General features: G+C 43.7%; 1 protein-coding gene across 1 annotated transcript in view; it reads left to right on the plus strand.

The window, feature by feature from the left end:
• The first annotated feature begins 201 nt into the window (after positions 1-201).
• arhgef17 (Rho guanine nucleotide exchange factor (GEF) 17) overlaps positions 202-18,333 on the plus strand; it is a 64,807-nt gene continuing 46,675 nt past the window's right edge. Inside the window, exon 1 of the mRNA XM_086215756.1 lies at positions 202-5,797. Within this exon, the coding sequence (XP_086071882.1) occupies positions 584-5,797 (5,214 nt within the window). The 5' untranslated portion in view covers positions 202-583. The remainder of the gene's footprint in view (positions 5,798-18,333) is intronic.

Here is an 18,333-nt window from a genome sequence, read left to right on the forward strand (position 1 = left end):
AAGACAATCAAATGCTGCAGGAAATATGGAGTTTCAGGGATTCTTTACATAAAAGAACGGACTGTAATTACACCCAGTTTGTCCACAGTATCTGACTTTGCTATCAAAAAGAAAAACTCTTTTCCTCTCAATCCCCGAGGGGGTTATGACAGCCCCTATGCCCCTAGTCCCGCCCACTCTCTCTACCCTATCTCAGGCATTAACATGCAAAAAAAACAACATAAGTCACGGAAACCCAAATCATGCCAAAATAAGGAATCCACAAACAGTTTGGGAATTAAACAGAGGCTGGTGCATCGGGCCCCTGCAGGCGTGCTGACCCGGCAATGGGGACAACAATGGAGAAGTTGAATTAGTGAGCAGGTTGGAGAAAGTTTTAGCCAAACACGGATGCGACTCTGGAATCGACAGCATGTAAGTTTTGATAACAGCTAAGCCCTCAGTTCTTCATGTTTCCACTGTGAGTCTGAGGCTTTGCCAACACTTAGAAACAGTTGTTGTCTTCAGGGGGGAAATGGATTCCAGCAGGATCTGTGATACGCGTGAGGTTAAAATGTGCGCGTAACAAAGAAAGATATGAACAATGGCAGGAAGAGAGAAGAAGACTGTGTATCGCAGCGTCTCTTTTAAAAAGATGGGCTCCTGGAGCAAGCAACAACACAAGTCAGAGGATTTGGAGGCAGCTAACGTCTCCCTTCCCCCTGAGCCCAGCAGGGCAGAACAACCCTTGGCGACGCGTAATGTCAGTGTGTCAAGAAAAGTTTCCAAAATCTCTGCCACCACCACCAGCACCGCCACCGCTGCGGCCGCAGATCCAAAGAGAGGCTCCTCCACCCCTCTCTCCTCTATTTCTCCATCCATCCGCCAGCTCACTGAGAAGTTCAGCAGCGGCTCCGGCAGCACACACAAAGGCTCGCCGGGAGACGGTGCAGCGGTGACGCGGGGCAGCAGCACTCTTCCCCGCGCCAGGAGCTCCAGGAGAGAAGGCTCGTCGTCTCGTAAATCATTTCATGAGGATAGCGGCGCTGGATATTTCCAAGAGGATAGCGATACTACTACTACTACTACTACTACTACTCCTACTACTTCTACTTCTATTATAACAACAACTACTGCAGAGTCTCTCCCAGACAAAGCACAGAAGTTTCACTCCGGCACTGACTCTGTGTCCGGATCGGACACGGAGAGAATAAGTGAGAAGAGGATTTTTACACTGTTAACAACCGACTGCAGCAAGTCTGGTAAGAGAAATTATTCACACGTTAATGCATGTGATTCAAAAAAGACTACAGATGAGGAAGAGGATGCCACTACCAGAGTCTGTAAATCTCACAGGAGTTATTTGCCCTCACACCACAGTGACTTTATTCCCATTCACTCTGACAAGTGGCCCAGTGTCACAAAAATTAGAAGACTGTTTGATGAGAGACAAGGCACAGCCTCACAACAGCACAAGGCTGAGGCTTTTGAGAATTTAAAACAAGTGGGGAAAGACCAGCTCGGAGCCCCTGAGAGTGCCCCTCTCCTAGATGGAAGCAACAAACTCTCACCTTGCAGCTCTGCTAATGAAGCCGGACATGAGGAAAACATAGCCGGAGCACAAAGCAGAAGAGGTAAAGAGACATTTTGTGACGGTATGGACTTTTACTCCCAATCTGACCACCAGCGATACTCCTACGATGAGGAGGCAGACATAGAAAGACCCAATCTTAGAAACAACAAAGTTTCTGACAGGAATAAGTTTAAGAGCAGCACCAGTAGCACTCGTAGAATTAACTCTTCTCTACACGGACCTCACAGCACTGAGACAGAGGCTTCCTGTAAGACCCTCAGGACAACAGGGGTGACATCTGACCCCATCCCTGACCTTAAACCCCCTGCTACTCCTTCTGGGAGCAGTTCGGTGAGCCTAGACACCTCCTCCTGCACCTCCTCTCTTCAACAGTCTGCAGTGAGGGAGAGAAGGGTTAGACAGGGGGTCGGGCTGCCCAGGGATAGTTTACATTCCTCACATAGCTCTTCTAGAGTGCAGGCCCCCACCACCTCCTCCCCCTTTTCTGCTCCAGCTCCAGATAAAGCCATTACCTCCTCCTCTTCTAGTTTAGCTCCCTCCGCTACAAGCACTGCCTCTTCCCTCACCTCCCGCTGGAGGTTTAGCTCTGGTGACGAGGAGGAGGAACACACCAGGAGAAGAAGAGTAGGTGCTGGCTGGAGTGTTCCCCTCGACTCCACTCCTTACATCTCCACCAGAGGAGGAGAGAGGGTTGCTACAGAGCGAGGAGGCAGTTATTTAACACGCAGTAAAAATGGCTGGTGGGGTACGAAGTCTATTGGAAGATCTTCAGGCAGTGAGGAGGACAGTCCTGGTTCTTTAGGCCCTGCTAGTCGAGAGGCTGTGCGCCGCCGCTCACTGAGAAAAAAGAAGAAGGTCAGTGGAGTTGCTCTGGCAACAGGCCGTGATGATTACGATGATCATGATGGCGAATCAGAAGACAGCGACAGTGACACTGCCTTGACCATGGAGCACTTGGAGAGGCACCGGCAGCAGAACACAGGAGGAGAATTTGTGGCAAAGCTATCACGTAGCCACTCAGCAAGAGAACCCAGTGGCCATAGCAACAGAGCCAGGGTGCAGCAGCAATGGGAGCGCATCACCTCACCTGTGGCATCCACTGCTCTTCCTGGTGTGTCACGGGTGTCAAAGGTCAACATCCCCCCTTTTATTTCGAGTTCTGGTAGTTCTCACTGTGGCAGCCGATACTCCAGCACTGAGACACTGAAGGAGGAGGATCAGGCTAGTGGTGCCAACCGTGCAAACATGTTTTTAAACAGTAGTGGAGCAGCAGGCGCTAGCACTAGCAGAGCTGGATCCTCATCAGTGCTAAGTAAAACCTATTATGGCAATTTCACCATGTATCGCTCCCCTAGCTTTGGCCATGGGGATAACTTCTCCCGTACTCCTCCTGTAAGGGTGCGACCCAAGATTGTACCCCCAGTCACTTCCTCTTCCAGTGTACTTGCAAGAGAAGGGGGGATCCCTGAAGGGGTTAGGGGTGGTGAAATTGCAGCATTAAAGAAGACAAAAGGGATGGGTGGGGTAGAAGATAAAGATAAGGATCGAATATCGACATCCAACCCTGACATTGCATCTGAAACTATCACACTCTTAAGCTTTTTAAAATCTGACTTGTCAGAGCTCAAGGTACGGAAAACAAGTGAAGGGGACAGATCCGGGGTTGTGGAGGGGTCATCAATCTACAGGATGGGCTCAAGGAGTCAAGGTGGGATTCTTCTTTCTTCTGGCCGTCGGCCGTCACTGAAAGACCTGACCGCCACCCTGCGGCGTGCAAAATCTTTCACTTATTCAGGCAAACCCACAACAACAGTGCGGTGTTATTTGACACGTGGTAACGCCAAAAGGAGTTCCTCTGAGCAGCAGCTTGACTTGGAAGGAGAGAGGGATGGAGGGAGGGTGTGTGTGTCTGACAGGGAGGTAGAAAGCGATGGAGGTGACTTCAGGGTTGGAAGAGGACAGAGGGTGAGGGATTATGGGTATGATGATGAGGAGGAGGTGATGCCAACTCCATTACAGGAGAGGTATGTGCAGGAAGCAAGGCAGGTTATTCAGGATATCTGCCAGATGAGTAGTAGAGAAGAAGAGGAAGATGATGATATAAGGCGAACTGTGAATGACTTGGAAGATGAATGTTTCCAGCTTGAGAAAACAAATGAAGAGAAGGCGAAAGGAGTGAGCTTTGAGGATGAGGCGAGGGCAGATCAAGTGGCTGAGTTTAAAAACACAAAGGACAGGGATAAACATGAGAGGGAGAGAGAGAATGGGGAGAGGGAGAAGAGCAAGAGGGATGGACAAAGTATGCAGTCGGAGAAGCTAAACAGTAGGAGCAGAGAGTACAGGGAGAAGGCGAAGACACAGAGCAGAGACACAGAGGGAGCCTTGCTGAAGGGAGACTCGGAGGAAAGTATGTTCTATGACCGCTCTGTGGATGAACTTTCGGGTCATGAATCTAGTTTAACCGATGAAGGAATTGTTACCGAGCCAGAGACTGGCCCGAGTGACCCCTCTGAGAGGTCCTTCTTGGGGTCAGCAGGGGTTAATTTGGGATCACATATTGCTAGGGATGTGCTAGGACAGCCTGTCACCGCATGGAAACAATCAGCTCTCCATGAAGAGGGAGGGTTTAAGCAGGAAAGAGAGGAGATTACAGAGAACAGCATGAGTTGTACAAGTCGTCTGAATGAAGTCAGCATACCTCCCTCCTTGCTACTTCCGTCCCGCCTGGCTGAAGGTGACAGCATTATCATGGATGGGAGCACCACCACGGGTATCAGCAGTGTCAACACCACCAATGAGGAGACCATTACTGCAGGAGGAGGAGGAGGAGAAACACCTGCGACCCCCAGTGCAATCCGTCGAAGGCGCAAGTTCTCGCCTTCTGGTAATAATAACACAGGCTCTGATTTCAGTAATGGTAGTAATACAGAATCAACAGTAGCAGCTGCTGGAAATGGAGAGTCCACTGTCTATCGCTCTCTCAGTGATCCCATGCCTCAGAGGTGTTGTTCCATGGCAGAGGAAGGGAATAATAATTTTTCATCTGTAGACAGCAACCTGTTAGGATCTCTGTCCGTTAAGGGAGGAGGAGGCACCGCAGAGGCCTCTTCTGTGGCCACATTGTCAGAATACAAGGGAAGTATGGCCAGTGACTTGTCAGTTTACAGTGACGGTGGTCTCCGGGACGATGGCGACTATGTTGGGGTAATCAGGAGTATTGTCGCTGAACCAGGAGCAATGGACAGACTAATGATGGATGACCATGGCAATGGTAAAGCTCCCAAGAAGAAATCGTTCAGTGACCCCAGTCGCCGCAGTGATGTTCCTTTACTTTCCCAGAACGACTCCCAGTTCAAAGGTCAGTCCGGTAGCAATGAGCCAATCAGTGAGCTAGATCAGCCTGGCCAGATCCCACCTTCAAGCAGTGAGCCAATCCTGAGCAAGCAGAGAGAAGACCAATGGGAAGTTGAGAATCAGCCGAAACATGTGTTGCCCACACAGTCGCATCACTGTCACCATGGAAACAATATAACAAAAGTCAAGAAGCCCCGCTCCCAATCAGAATGCACCTCTAACTCTGATAACCATGATGATGAAGATGATGTAATAGAGCAAAGTGGAGAAGAGAAAATCAAAGAGGCGAAGAAGTTCAACTTTGACCTGAAGCTCGCTGAAGCTCTGTCTCCTAGAATGATTCGTCGTCCGTCTAGGAAACGACCAAACAGGTTGGCTCACTTTTTCCCCCATGAAGATCCATTTGAGCCTCCAGAGTTTAGCTTTGAGGAGCAAGATGATCTCAGTGACCCAGCTGACCTCACGCCTCCTCTTCCTCCTCCTTCATCTAAACCCAAAAGTAGACCCAAGCATGTGCGCCATGCCAGCGAACCTGCTACCTTTATACCCATCTCACCACAGCTGCTCAAGGAGGGCGACTGCTTGAGACGCACTGAAGAGCCTCCAATTTTCAGTAAACCTCCAGCAGATGAGGCCCCATCTCTGGAGGATGTGACCCAGAAATATATCCTGGAACTGAGCACCACTGAGAGGACCTCCGAGGGCTCCGGGCCACTGCCAGGGACAAGGGATGGAGTTGAAGGTTCAGCATCGGCATCGGAAGGGCCTAGCGAGACCGGCGCTGGTCGAATTACAGGAGCGGCACAACAGAAGAAAGGCACAGAGGACACGCCATCGGTTCCTGCCCCCCAGAGGACCAAGCCAAGAGTAGTGAGTACACATTCATTCTGTTGTTCCCTTTTCACTGCCTTGCTGGTTTGTGGAACGCTGATCAGCTCTCATGGTTGTTGCATTGTCTTAGATGATATATTCGTATATCAGACACAGTACTACACCAACTTTGAAGGATGTCAAAGTGAAATTAAGAGTTTTGCTCTCTTCTACTGGAATGATATCTATATTTTGTTTGTATTTGAGGATGATGATTTGTACCTGGATATTCCATATTTAGAAGTGTATGGTCCAGCCACTGGGTTTGAGGTGTTTTAAGTTGTTTTAAAACATCCCTTAATGGGCCTCTCTACTGGCTCGTTCTTATGGTTCCAAACCTAGAACTACAAGAGCGTGCGTGCGTGCGCGCGCGTACTTCTGTGGAGTGCTGTGAATCCGAACTCATATTGTTAGCCTCTTAGCGCATGTGTAAGACTGCAATACAGAAACCATTAGAGGCTGAGCAGTGTTAAACAAACATCAGAGAATGTTATTAGTTTGATTAAACAAATCTCAGACATAGGGGCTTCAAGGGGGTGAACTACGCCTGACAACTGAGTGTGTCTGTTTTTCTTTATTTGTTAGATCCAAAAATATCGATTGTCCCAATGCCAGAATTATAGTAATAGAGTTGACAGGATAAACACTTCACCCAAAAACAGAGCGGGTGTGTAAATGTGTCACTGTTTATAGCAATAGGAATCAATAAGCTAAAGAAATAACTGCCATCTGAATTTTATGAGTCGAACTTTTGGTGCAGATATAGCAAGCTAACTATTTCTTTAGGATCTGTTGTAGACACTTGTGTTGGAGCAAGAGTCAATTGTTATGCAATCACGGTTGTCTCTCCTTGTGGAGAGGGTAAAAACACAGTCCAACAGGCAAGTTTCAGACTCAACATTTACTTTAATTATGTCAAAACTACTTTTAAATACTTTGGTTAACCAGTTTGTAGCTCTGGAATCACTCAGTTCCGATCATGGGGCCAGTTGGACACTGTGATGTGTGTGTATTTCAGTGTTTGGATCTTTTTATTGTTAGAAAAAAAAGAAGAGGCATATCCCATAAACGAAACATACTTCTCAAGCATTCATTAGTTGTTGATTGAGCTTGCCCTTTCAGTGTCCATTGTTGTTGCCATAGTGACAGAAGCTGGCAAGTGATCTCACCAGGCAGGAAATGGGTTGACGGGAAAAGGAAGTTGTTGTGGTTACAGAAGTGTTTGATGATATCCAGCACTACCGGCTGGCGTGTGTGTGCAGCCTATTTTGTCAGTGAGTTTTCGTGTGTGCGCTTTTGTGCCTTGCCTTGCGTGTGTGTGTGTGTGTGTGTGTGTGTGTGTGTGTGTTATAATATGAGTGTATGCTTGCTTGTCTGGACTATATCAATGTTTTGCTCTGATGTTTGGACCAGAATTTTGCCAGCACGCTGTGTTTAGAGAGCTGCCCTACAGCTCTGTTGCACTGTGACAGTGTGTGATTTGGACTGCATGTAACAATAACTGTGCCAGGCCAAAATGGAGCCCAGGCAAGTTCTGTGAAAGACAGGAAGGGAGAAGATAGAAGGTGAGAGAGGAGGGGGGAGAAGGAGGCTTTTCTTTTTCTGGAGACTGGAGTGTGGCCCATTTCACTCACAGATTAGTGCCGGCAGTCTCACACAAAAATATGCCATTAATTTGACCCTTTCTAATTTTCCTGATGCAAGCATTTGTCTCCTTCCAGAAGTTTACTCAGCCATTGTCTGTACTTTACATTTTCTTCGCCACATACCCTCTCACCTTCTTATTTTTGCTGTCTCTTTTTGTCTCTGTGTCTCTGGAACATTGCAGCGAAGTGAGGTCATTGCGTCTTGTCTCGGTGTTAGGAATACCGAGCCAAATATCAGGTAGAGAGAAAGAAAAGAGTTGCGAGGAAAAACTTGCTGGCTAAAAAAAAAGTTGTGGGATTAAAATAGAATTGACAGAGAGCTGAAGAATGAAACAGTGACGGAGGAAGGAGGAGGGGCGGTTGCAAAGGGCTGGATTTGTACTTAAAAGTTGAAGTAGAGGAAGGTTCGACAGGGATATCCATTTGATATATATGTAGGTGTACATACATGTAGGTGTGTACAGTATATATATATATGTAAATATATCTATTTATACGAATACACGCATACATATATACAATATATGTATGTGTGTATTCGTATAAATAGATATATATATGTATATATGTATGTATGTGTGTATGTATGTATGTATATATATACATATATATACACGTATGTGTATATATATATACGTATGTATATATGTATATGTACACATATGTATATATACATATATACATATAACATATATATGTGTATATATGTGTATATATATACATACATACACATATATGTATTTATGTATGTGTGCGTATGTATATATGTGTATGTATGTATGTATGTATATATGTATATATGTGTGTGTGTGTGTGTATATATATATATATATATATATATATATATATATATATATATATATATGTATATATATGTATATATATATATATATATATATATATATATATATATATATATATATATATATATATATATATATATGTATAATTTTATTTTATTTTATTTTTTTAAATTTTTACATCCTACAAGCCAAGACTGCCAGTCAGCCTTCTGATGGATGAAAAGGATGCTGGTTGAGGTGCTAATGGAGGAAAGAGTGAGGTAATGAGAGGGTCCAGAGAGGAAGACAGACAGAGAGCATGTGGTCAGGTTGTTGCTCCGCATGGATTAGGTCTAAAAGCTCTGTGTTTATGGCTTTCAGATTTATGACGGACTTTGTTTTATCAGGCCACCCACATGGAATCAAATACTTTCCCTCTGCCCATTTTTTTCCCTTGCACTCCCCTGTTGCAGCCCCACTCCTCACTGAAGGTGGCTGGGCTGTAGCAGGAGCGAGGTAGGTAGCGATGGACGAATGTGAGGTGGTCTGCTGTCACCTCCTGCTTTACCCAAAATTTGGATTTCGAATTAATGAAAGTACTTTTTCCCTTTTTAGATATAAGGAGTCTCTTTCTCCAACTGCATTTTCAAAATGAAAACATATGAGAAAAAAAAGTTAAAAGATAAAAGTTAAAATACTCTTAAATTGATTCAGCAGATAGGACGATCACATCAAGTCAACATTCACGGGATAACAGCACGTGATACACATGTCCACGAAGAAGGCTGCGAGATTTCAATATAGTCACTTAAAACTGTGGTCATATCAATAATTTTGCAGGGGGAAAAAAATCTGCACAGTGGTTGTTTTTATGTGCAACACATCGGGGGATGGAAGTCTGTGAAAAAAGTCAAACTGCAACTTTGTGTGATTTACCCTCATTTATAATTAGGTAGAAAACTGAAGGCAAAATCCAAAAGGAGGCTATTTAAGTTACTGTTCAGTTAAAGTAGCATGTTGATGGATGTTGTTACTTTTTTATTGTTGGGGTCCATTCAGTACACAAGCCTGAAGCGTAAATGCTGTTAGATACGAGGGTAGATTTATTTTCTTGAAATTGCACTTCACGTGTTTTTACTGAATACATTTGCAGTAAAAGTAATCCAAGTGTTGAGAGAAAAGTAGCCTGTAATTTTGTTGTGGGATGAAAATATTTTGGTTATTTCCTCTAAAAATACACACTGTACCCAGTTCTTTGGATCAGCTTCAACTGTGTTTAAATGCATTTACGTGATGTGAGTAGGTGATTGGTGGTTACGAGGAAGTGGTGCATACCCACATCACTGCAAACTAGACAACGCCGCTGCAGGAAAAGTACAAGAATGACAAATCTGAATTGTTAACTGGACTAATTTACAAAAAAATGGGCCAATTTTTTTCTAGTTGTGTCATTTTCAGATAGCTTGTATTACAGCAGCAGCAGGTATAGCGATGCGACAGAAGGCGCTTTTCCAATTGTGTTTCTCTTTTGAAAGTTGACTTTAAAGCCAAGCGAAAGGACACAAGATACACATACACAAACCTGTGGGGGTGTGAGGGTTTTCTTTTTAACCTGTAAAGGTCAACACTGGTTTAGTGAAGTCCATAAAGTCAGGGAGGTAAAAGGAAGGAGAGATAAAAGGAAGAGTGTGTGGTTTGTTCTGGGTTTGTGTGACTTTGGGAGTAAAAACCTGACAAGAGTTCATAAATCCATAAACATGTCAACTAGGACGAAAGCATGATGATGTTTTTGATTGGACAAAACTCTAGAAAACTAAGTTAGGTTCAGCTCGGTGATGCTGAATCGACTTGTTTTCAGTCAAATCTAAATCAGGAACTTCCATTTTGTTGTGTTTTCAGTTTTTCTTGTTGTACTCTTTCTATTTTCTTCTTTGTAATAAAATTATGTTAACCGGACCACCATATAGTTGTGTGTCCCTGAGGGCTCAGCAGAAGAGAGGGAAGAGGTGGGATGAAACACAGGATCAAAAGGTCACAGTCCAGATATCTGATGGTCAACCTTTGGAGTTCACTTCAGCTTGCTGAGATGAAAAAAAACACCCAAAACATGTTGTAACTGATCCTGTAAACTGGCCGCGAGTACGTTGGTTCTCACTGCTGAGAGAAGAAAAAAAAAGACTTTTCTAGATGTACAGAACACACTCAAAATAGGGACTAAAGTGGTTCTTTAGTGTTGGTTCTTTACATAACTCAACTCAAGCTGCTCTTTGAGGACCGAGCAGAATGTCCTGACTGGTGCGGTTCAGGAAGGAACTCACTAGATATTTCTCCTGCTTCTCTCATGTAGCCCAGTATGTTGCTTTTGGGTGCGACACAAAACAAATGTTTAGTGTTCCACTGAGTTGTGTGTGTGTGTGTGCGTGTGTGTGTGTGTGTGTGTGTGTGTGTGTGTGTGTGTGTGTGTGTGTGTGTGTGTGTGTGTTTAAGTGTGACAGGGGGCCGATTTTAGGAATACTGCTTTAATTTTCTCGTATGTGGAAATCCAAATCTCTTCACTAATGAAATCTGCTGTCATGGCTGCTGTTTTCTCTTCAAACAATTGTCTTCTCATCATCCCTTCCTCGTTATTGTAGGTATTCTTCATTTTTGCAGTGAATTTAAGGACAATACTGACATCAAGCTCGTATATTAAAGCAGGCCACAGCCAGCAGATGATTAGCTTAGCTTTGCATGAACTTTAAACACAGGAAACAACAAGCCTGGTTATGTCCAAATGTTTAAAAAAACAAAAATCTGCAACCATCTCTAAAACCCACTTATCAACACGCTAATGCTTGTTGAACTAGAAATTGAAACAAAAGAGCAATTCCATATATCCAAGCGGTTGTGTTCAGCCCAGCGAACAGGCTGCTGGCTCCATGTTTGTGAAGAAGAAAGAAAGTTTCCTAAAGTGTAGTGCTGCGCATTGAACTTTCTACAGGCATATATTTATGATGGTTCTGAATATATCTACATAACTTTAAACAACTTGCAGTTCACATACAGCTTGTACTTGCAATTCTAAAAAAATAATAATAATTTGGGTTAAATTCCACAGGGATTCCCAAGCTTTTGCCATGGACATTCTAAGGAAATAGCGGGCTGGGGGCCAAATCGAGCCTTATGTTGGGATCCACTTTGAACAGCCCTGGTCTAGTAGGTGCAAGATGAAGTTATTTAGTGAGTATTTCTGAAAAAGTTAAAAAAAAAAAAGAAGCTCACAGTGTCTGCCAACAAATCCCAACATGAGGCTCCATCTGGTTTCTCACAGTGGGAAAAAAGTCTGTGGGAAACAGCTCTGGATGTCCTTGCTCCTTGCTTGGTGACAGCAGCAATATGGCTGACCGTCTCTTTCCCTTTTAAGGATGGTCCCTGGGTTTGTGTTTTAATTGACTCTGTCTGGCCAGGATAGTCCTGACAGTTTAGACCTGTGGAAGAGCAGCTGTTGGGATGCTTGTTCTTTTGTCTTTTTGTCTACGTCCCAGTGGCGTTCCTCTCGATGTCTCGCTCTAACTCTCCTCTCCGTCTGTGTGGATCCACCCAGCGTAATTACAGAGCACTTTGCTTATGTAAGGAAAGCCTCCTCTGAAACAGCACTTTCTAGCGGAGCTGCTATTTCAGCTTTTTTGTCAGCACAAGCATATTTTCGACATAAAAAGTGTGTTTGTGTGCATGTGTGAAGTAAACAAGGGATTCCAGTTTCACCTGGTTCTTTGACTACTGGAAAACGGGTTTGCGTGTCACCCGTGTTTTTATCTCCAGCAGGATCTCCCTCCGTCTCCCCTGTGGTTTCTCTCTGACTCCCCCATCTGCCTTCCACGTGGCTGTAAAGATGCCAGAATCTTGGCTCCCTGTTAGTCGATGAGACACCCAACCTCTCCATCGCTGCCTCATTCGGGGCTGCCTTCATCATCATCATCATCATCATCATCATCATTATAATAAAAGGGTATAAATGATTGCAGTGGCATCACAGAGTAACTCAGTACTACTGAGATACTTTCCAGAGTAAGAACAGCATCACAATATATTGCCATGCAATTAATCAATGGTCTATCGCAATATCTGAAGAAAAGAAAACATCTCTACAAATCCAAAAGGAATGATTTATGTTTTTATTTCATAAAAAAATTGAAACAGAGGTTATTTGTGTATGACAAATTACCTAGCACTTCTCCGCTAGGTGAGGGAGTCTGTTAATTACTGCAGTAAGACATTGACATTTGGGGTCAGTGCATCGATGATGTGTGTATTGTGATATATTGCAGTATTGATATCATCGGTTTGGAACTTGCATGCATCATGTGAATGCAGTATTATCTTAATTGCAGTAGCTGATTAGCCATTAATCAGCGTTAAATCTAGGAGGAAAGATAAGCAATTTTGTGTTATTTTTATGCACCAAACACCAAAAGTGGGTCTTCAAAAGCGTCTGAAAACTTTCACAAAATCTTTGACCAAATATGAATTCCAGTCACAGTTTAGAGGAAATTGACCATGTTTGTATACCTCCAAAACAGTAAATGGTAGGGTTGAAATTCTGCAGTGTACTTGTTTGGGATTATTTTCCATTTTTCCCCCTCATGCTTTTACAGTCCCCTCATCGCTTCGCCATAGAGAACTTGGTAGAAAATACCAGGATGATCCTTCAGTTTGAATCGAGTGTAGTCATGTGGATCCTCCATTTGACTTCAGCGAAGTATTTCTTTTTGTTTGCTGTCCAACATTTTGACACGAATGTGTAATACTGGCCAATAAAAATCATACCGACTTTTACTGACAACTTGAAGTATTTAGAACATGGCTTCCTAGATTATGACTGTATTTCCCATTTTAGTTTTACAATAAAGGCTTTTAAAAGTTGGGTAATGTCACCGAAACTAAACAGTTTTCATACTGTGTGGGCCATGTTTTCTTCCTCTTGCAAAAATTCCTCTGACGTAGCTGTAAAATCTACGATATGCAAAAGTACATCAGTCAAGTTTCCAAAAATCATAAATTACTGAGAGTCAAATACTTCCCTGTGAACATTTTGAATTGAAAACTATTGCAGTCGGGACCTCAGACTTAACATCCTGATCGTTAATATTTATACTCAATATAAGAAAACCCAAATTAATACATTCTGTGTTGTTTTGCCATGTTGAGAAATGCTCAAATTATTGCCGTGTAAGAACAACGCTGTTCGACGACTGGATGGGCACTGCATCATGGGAAATGTATGTGCTTCAGAATTAACGTGCAGGATCAGAAATTCCAGGCACACCTCTGTGACAGCTCTTCGACGTCCTTCAGTGCCCCGCTCCAACATTTGAGAACCGCTGGTTCAGTGCATCCATATACAAGTAGGTGACTGTGTGCTTGTCCATCTGTGAATTTAAGACAGATTGTCACACATGTTGCCTTCATCTCTCCCAGTCGCTCGCACAATGGTACAACTGTACTTGTGTAGCTTAGCGCAGTTCAGAGCGTGGTCGGAGACACGCACACACACACACACGCACACACACACACACACACACACAGGGTTGTGGGTTGACTGGGCCTCTCAGGCCTTTCTCTCATTTGTCCTTTGTCATCTTGTGAAACATGACAGTAGAAATACTTCTTCCCTCCTTCCTTGCGTCTTTCCTTCTTTTCCTCTCACCCTCTCCTTTGTCCCTCTTATGGCATCAGTACGCCGTTTTGGATCATGCTCTAGCTGCCAGCTGAGAAACGCTTGTCAAAATGGGAACGGGAGACGCTGGAAATCTCGGAGTGCTGTCCCAGAATGGCTGTTGGGATCTCGTATCAAGGCTCAAGGAGAGGAGGAGAATGGTTGGAAGGGAGAGACGGGAGCAGTCAAGGCTGAAGCAGCCTCTCAGGTGGTTTGTGTGTGTGTGTGTGTGTGTGTGTGTGTGAGTGTGTGTGTGTGTGTGTGTGTGCGCGTGTGTTTGTGTGAGATGAAGTTTAAGATGACATGTTGGAGCCACAGTGAAATTAGTCTCATATTTCAAAGTGAAGGTTATTTGCCTCACATATTGTCGTCTCCTGACTCCATGTTGCTGTCATCATATTGGCCTTTTGGTGACATCATCATATCATAATAATTTCATCTAAAATAGCGAGCTGTTTCATTTTGCTGCCCACTTACAGGTGAGCATTGAGGGGTTTGATGTCTCTGCTTGCTGACAACCTTTGTACTCAGTAAAACATTTTGTCCTAAGAAGAGTTTTCACAAAAGTCTGAGTCAGCCTTAAAGTATGTTGACCTTACCTCAACTGGGAAAATGTGTGTGTGTGTGTGCGTGTGTTGAAGTGTGTGTGTTGAAGTGTGATTGAGAGAGACAAAGGCAGAGACATGGGGGTTTTGTGTGTTTCTGTTTTTCAACAACTTCCATGCAAAATGATGTTATTTAATAGATGAAAGTGGGGTTCTCTCTCTAGGTCTGTCTCTTATCTATCCTCTCGTCTCTCCATCAGTCTCTCACCTTTCCTTTTTAACTCCCTGTGTGTTTGTGTGTGTGTGTGTGGGTGTTGTGGCTTGCTAATTGATATGGATCTCTCAGCCTCAGCCTAATTGCCATTTTTAAACACAACAAGCTCACACAAAGCAGCCTTATCAGATCAGTCAGTGGTATCACACAGTTGGTATGGAGGCCTGAAGAAATAAAATGAAGGCGCAAGACAACATTTATGTAATATGCTTTTTCCCCCTTTATTTCTTATCAGTTTGTGACCTCAGTTGGAAACTGTTAGTGGTAAACAAGCAACCGAATGGGCGAGACAGAGCTTTGTGTGTGTGTGTGTGTGTGTGTGTGTGTGTGTGTGTGTGTGTGTGTATTGTACTGTGAGAAAATGTTTTAAGCGATAAGAAGTCATTAAATTCTTTCAGGTCATAATGCTTCACATCTTAGATGGCCGTATTATTCTCAGTAGTATTTGCAATGCTAAAGAGTAAGCCAGTGTGACAAAAGCTTAATGGAGTGTGCTAATGCTTTGTTAATAAAGGTAATTCAATCTTTATTTAATAGTTATTAAATAAGAAGGTGTCCCACTGAAGTAATATGCAGCCATTTATGCAGCATGGTTGGATAAATGCTTCAGACACCAGGACAGTCCTATCTAGCCGGGGCTGGGAAACACTTACGTAATGTCAAATCACCAGTTTTACTCTGCAGCTCAAAACCAAAGACTCAATCCTGTTTACACTCTTTACTCAGAGAAAAGAGGCAAATCCTCACTTTCAGGAAGCTGCAAAATCAGAAAGTCTTGTCATTTTTGCCCCTAAGCTATTGTCAAATAAATAATAAAATGGATAAATACAGAAATGCAGCAGCACGTTGATTAACATCTGATCACAATGCCATAAGTGACCTTTAAACATGTCGCTCCCTCAAATAAACATACAAGAACTGTTCACCCCCCCCCCCACTCCCCATCCAGACTGTATAATACAGCTTTTACATTTCAATGACATTAACAAACATGAAGCTGCAGTACAGTTACACAGCTTCCTGTCTGATCTTTGGCCTCTCTGAGTACTTTCTACTGTGATTGCTGAAGGTTACTACCAAGTGTTTTCTGGATTGTTTATTTTACTCTGTTTGTCTGTTGAGTTGAACTGGGTTTAGATATTACCTTCGTTAATAGTGTTTAAGTGTTTGAAAACACTGTGGATTATCAAGTGCATTCTGAAACAGAGCGTGTTACACTGTGTGCGGGTTACCAATAAAGCTTTGCAAAGAGTGCTTCAATATATATAGTCGTGTGTGTGTGTGTGTGTGCGTGTGTGCGTGTGTGTGTGTGTGTGTGTGTGTGTGTGTGTGTTGACCCCCTGTCCCTTGGCTGTCTCTCACATTGGTCCAGTGGTGAAGGCATTGTGGAAAACATATCAGCATTAATGATCGCTATGGCATAATGGTTAATGATGATGACTGCAATCTATCTTCAGAGTGGAGATGTGTGTGTGTGTGTGTGTGTCCAAAGGTATGTCCGAAGCTCCCATCACCCAGTGAGGGAGGCGGGTGTGTGTGTAATAGGGTCGGTCTTCCCTGAAACAATGTAGGCCTTCTTCACTCCTCAATGGGCTTCTTATTTCCAAGCAGAACTTGAGCCCCCCCATCAAACATTCGATTCACCAGTTGGCATTTCAATTGTGCGGTTCTGAAATGTTATTGTGAAAAGAGAAATTATTTAGGGTTCACATCGTGTGCTGCAGAGATGTCATTCACTCTAAACATCACTGGAGTGCATATTTTCCAGAAAATGTCAGGCTGGGATTTAATCCTTGGTAACGGACCTCCAGTGTAATAAAACCAGCAGGATTCTGGCCATGTAGGGACCTAAAACAACATGCCTGTGGTGAGACTGGGGTCCCAACGCTTCATCCAACAACCACAGGTGAAATGGGAGCAAATATCAGTCTGAAGGCTTTTCATCATTTATTTTGTTGCCATCATATTTTCCCTCTGTTGTACCATCTGGATGCCCAAAGCTAAAACTCTCACTGAAAGCTACAAAGTTATGAATGAAGTCTGCACAGACAAAAACGATAAGACAATGCCAATTTCTTAAAATAGCCTGCAAGCTGACCTTGAAGCGCAAAACAATTTCCTTCTCCATCTTGGTTTCCTGTTATTCACCAACAAGACCCCCCCCCCCAAAAAAAAAATCAATAATAATTTTGTCCTATGGTATCTCTGATCATCAGGCTGAAAGGGCACTTTTTCATTTCAGTATGGAGATTTAACAGCAAGACCCTCGACACTAAGTGTTGTATGGTGAAACCTTGTGTGCTGTGGATTCTAAAAGAAGCAGAAAGATTCAGATTCAGATTCAGATAACTTTATTTATCCCCGAGGGGCAATTAAAGATCACAACTCAAAGCCTGATACAACTATCATAAGCCGTCACAATTATTACAGATTGAAAGTAATAACGGTACACTTCAGAAATTTTACAAAGGAAAGGCAGGGTTATCTTATGCGTTCAAATTTTCTTCTTCCTGTGGTGCCAGACCCTTTCTACTTATCCTCTCTTCCATTGTCTCTGTCAAATTGATGAACAGAAACATGGGGCTCATCAGCGTGATCCTGACGTCTCACACTGCTTTTTTGGATTCTGCAAATTTGTGAGAGAAATACTAATCTTTACTCGCCCCTGCTGAGGGTTCCTCCATTTAGGGAATTGTGAGAGGTATAAGGAGTTAGGGAATTTGTGTTTATTGCTCACCACACCCAGGCAGGGTTGGAGGAGGTTGGCTTCGGCATGGTGCAGTTGCACTCCCATGGAACGTAGCATAACCAGGCAGCTCAGTAGATGAAAATGATACATTCAGTGGTTCAAAGCTGTTGATGAAATAATTGGCCTTAAACGAAGTAGCAAATTCCCAATTTCAGAGTCTTGTTCTGGAATGCCACCTGCTCGACTGGATAATGCCACAGAAGACTGGAGACCCCATTCACCAGTGAGTAACGCCAGTATGCTAGCTTCTAGTGAAGACTGTGCTGCAGGAGTGTGAACTTGCCACTTTTGGGTACAGTGTGTACAGCCAGTCAGCAGCGAATGGGGAGGAGGGACTGTCTTGCGACTGAATTGAACGACTCAGTCAGTCCAAGTGTGAATGCACTGCCGAAAGCGTGATTTACAGTCATGAATTGGGACTACGCCCTTTCCTAATCACGTCAGCATTTATACACGTGTGTTAGTCCAGATGGGTCGCATTGCAATTGCACTGCCCAAACACAGGATAGCGGAGGGACTTCTATGCTGCTGTATTGAATTTCTTCATGTAGTTTCAACACTGTTGGCTGGCATGGGACTAAATGCATAAGGGAAGATGTTGAGGTGGCCATGCCGCATATGTTGTGAAGTTGAACCTCCAAGGAGGTGAACGTTGAACTCTGCTGTAGCAGCGGCGTGTAACTACGCCACAGCTTCTGCTGTTGATTTGATGCACATGTAGAAGTCAGAAGTACTGCAGTGGTCCCACTGTGTTCCCCACCTCTTACGGCACCATCTTGACCAACTGGACATGAGATCTGCTTTGGCAACTAAAATGTTTTTCCACCAAGTTGACAATATCACTT

Source organism: Aulostomus chinensis, chromosome 10 (genome assembly GCF_037954235.1).
Source record: "Aulostomus chinensis isolate RoL2024-O1b breed Wild chromosome 10, RoL_Achi_v1.0, whole genome shotgun sequence".
NCBI lineage: Eukaryota > Metazoa > Chordata > Actinopteri > Syngnathiformes > Aulostomidae > Aulostomus > Aulostomus chinensis.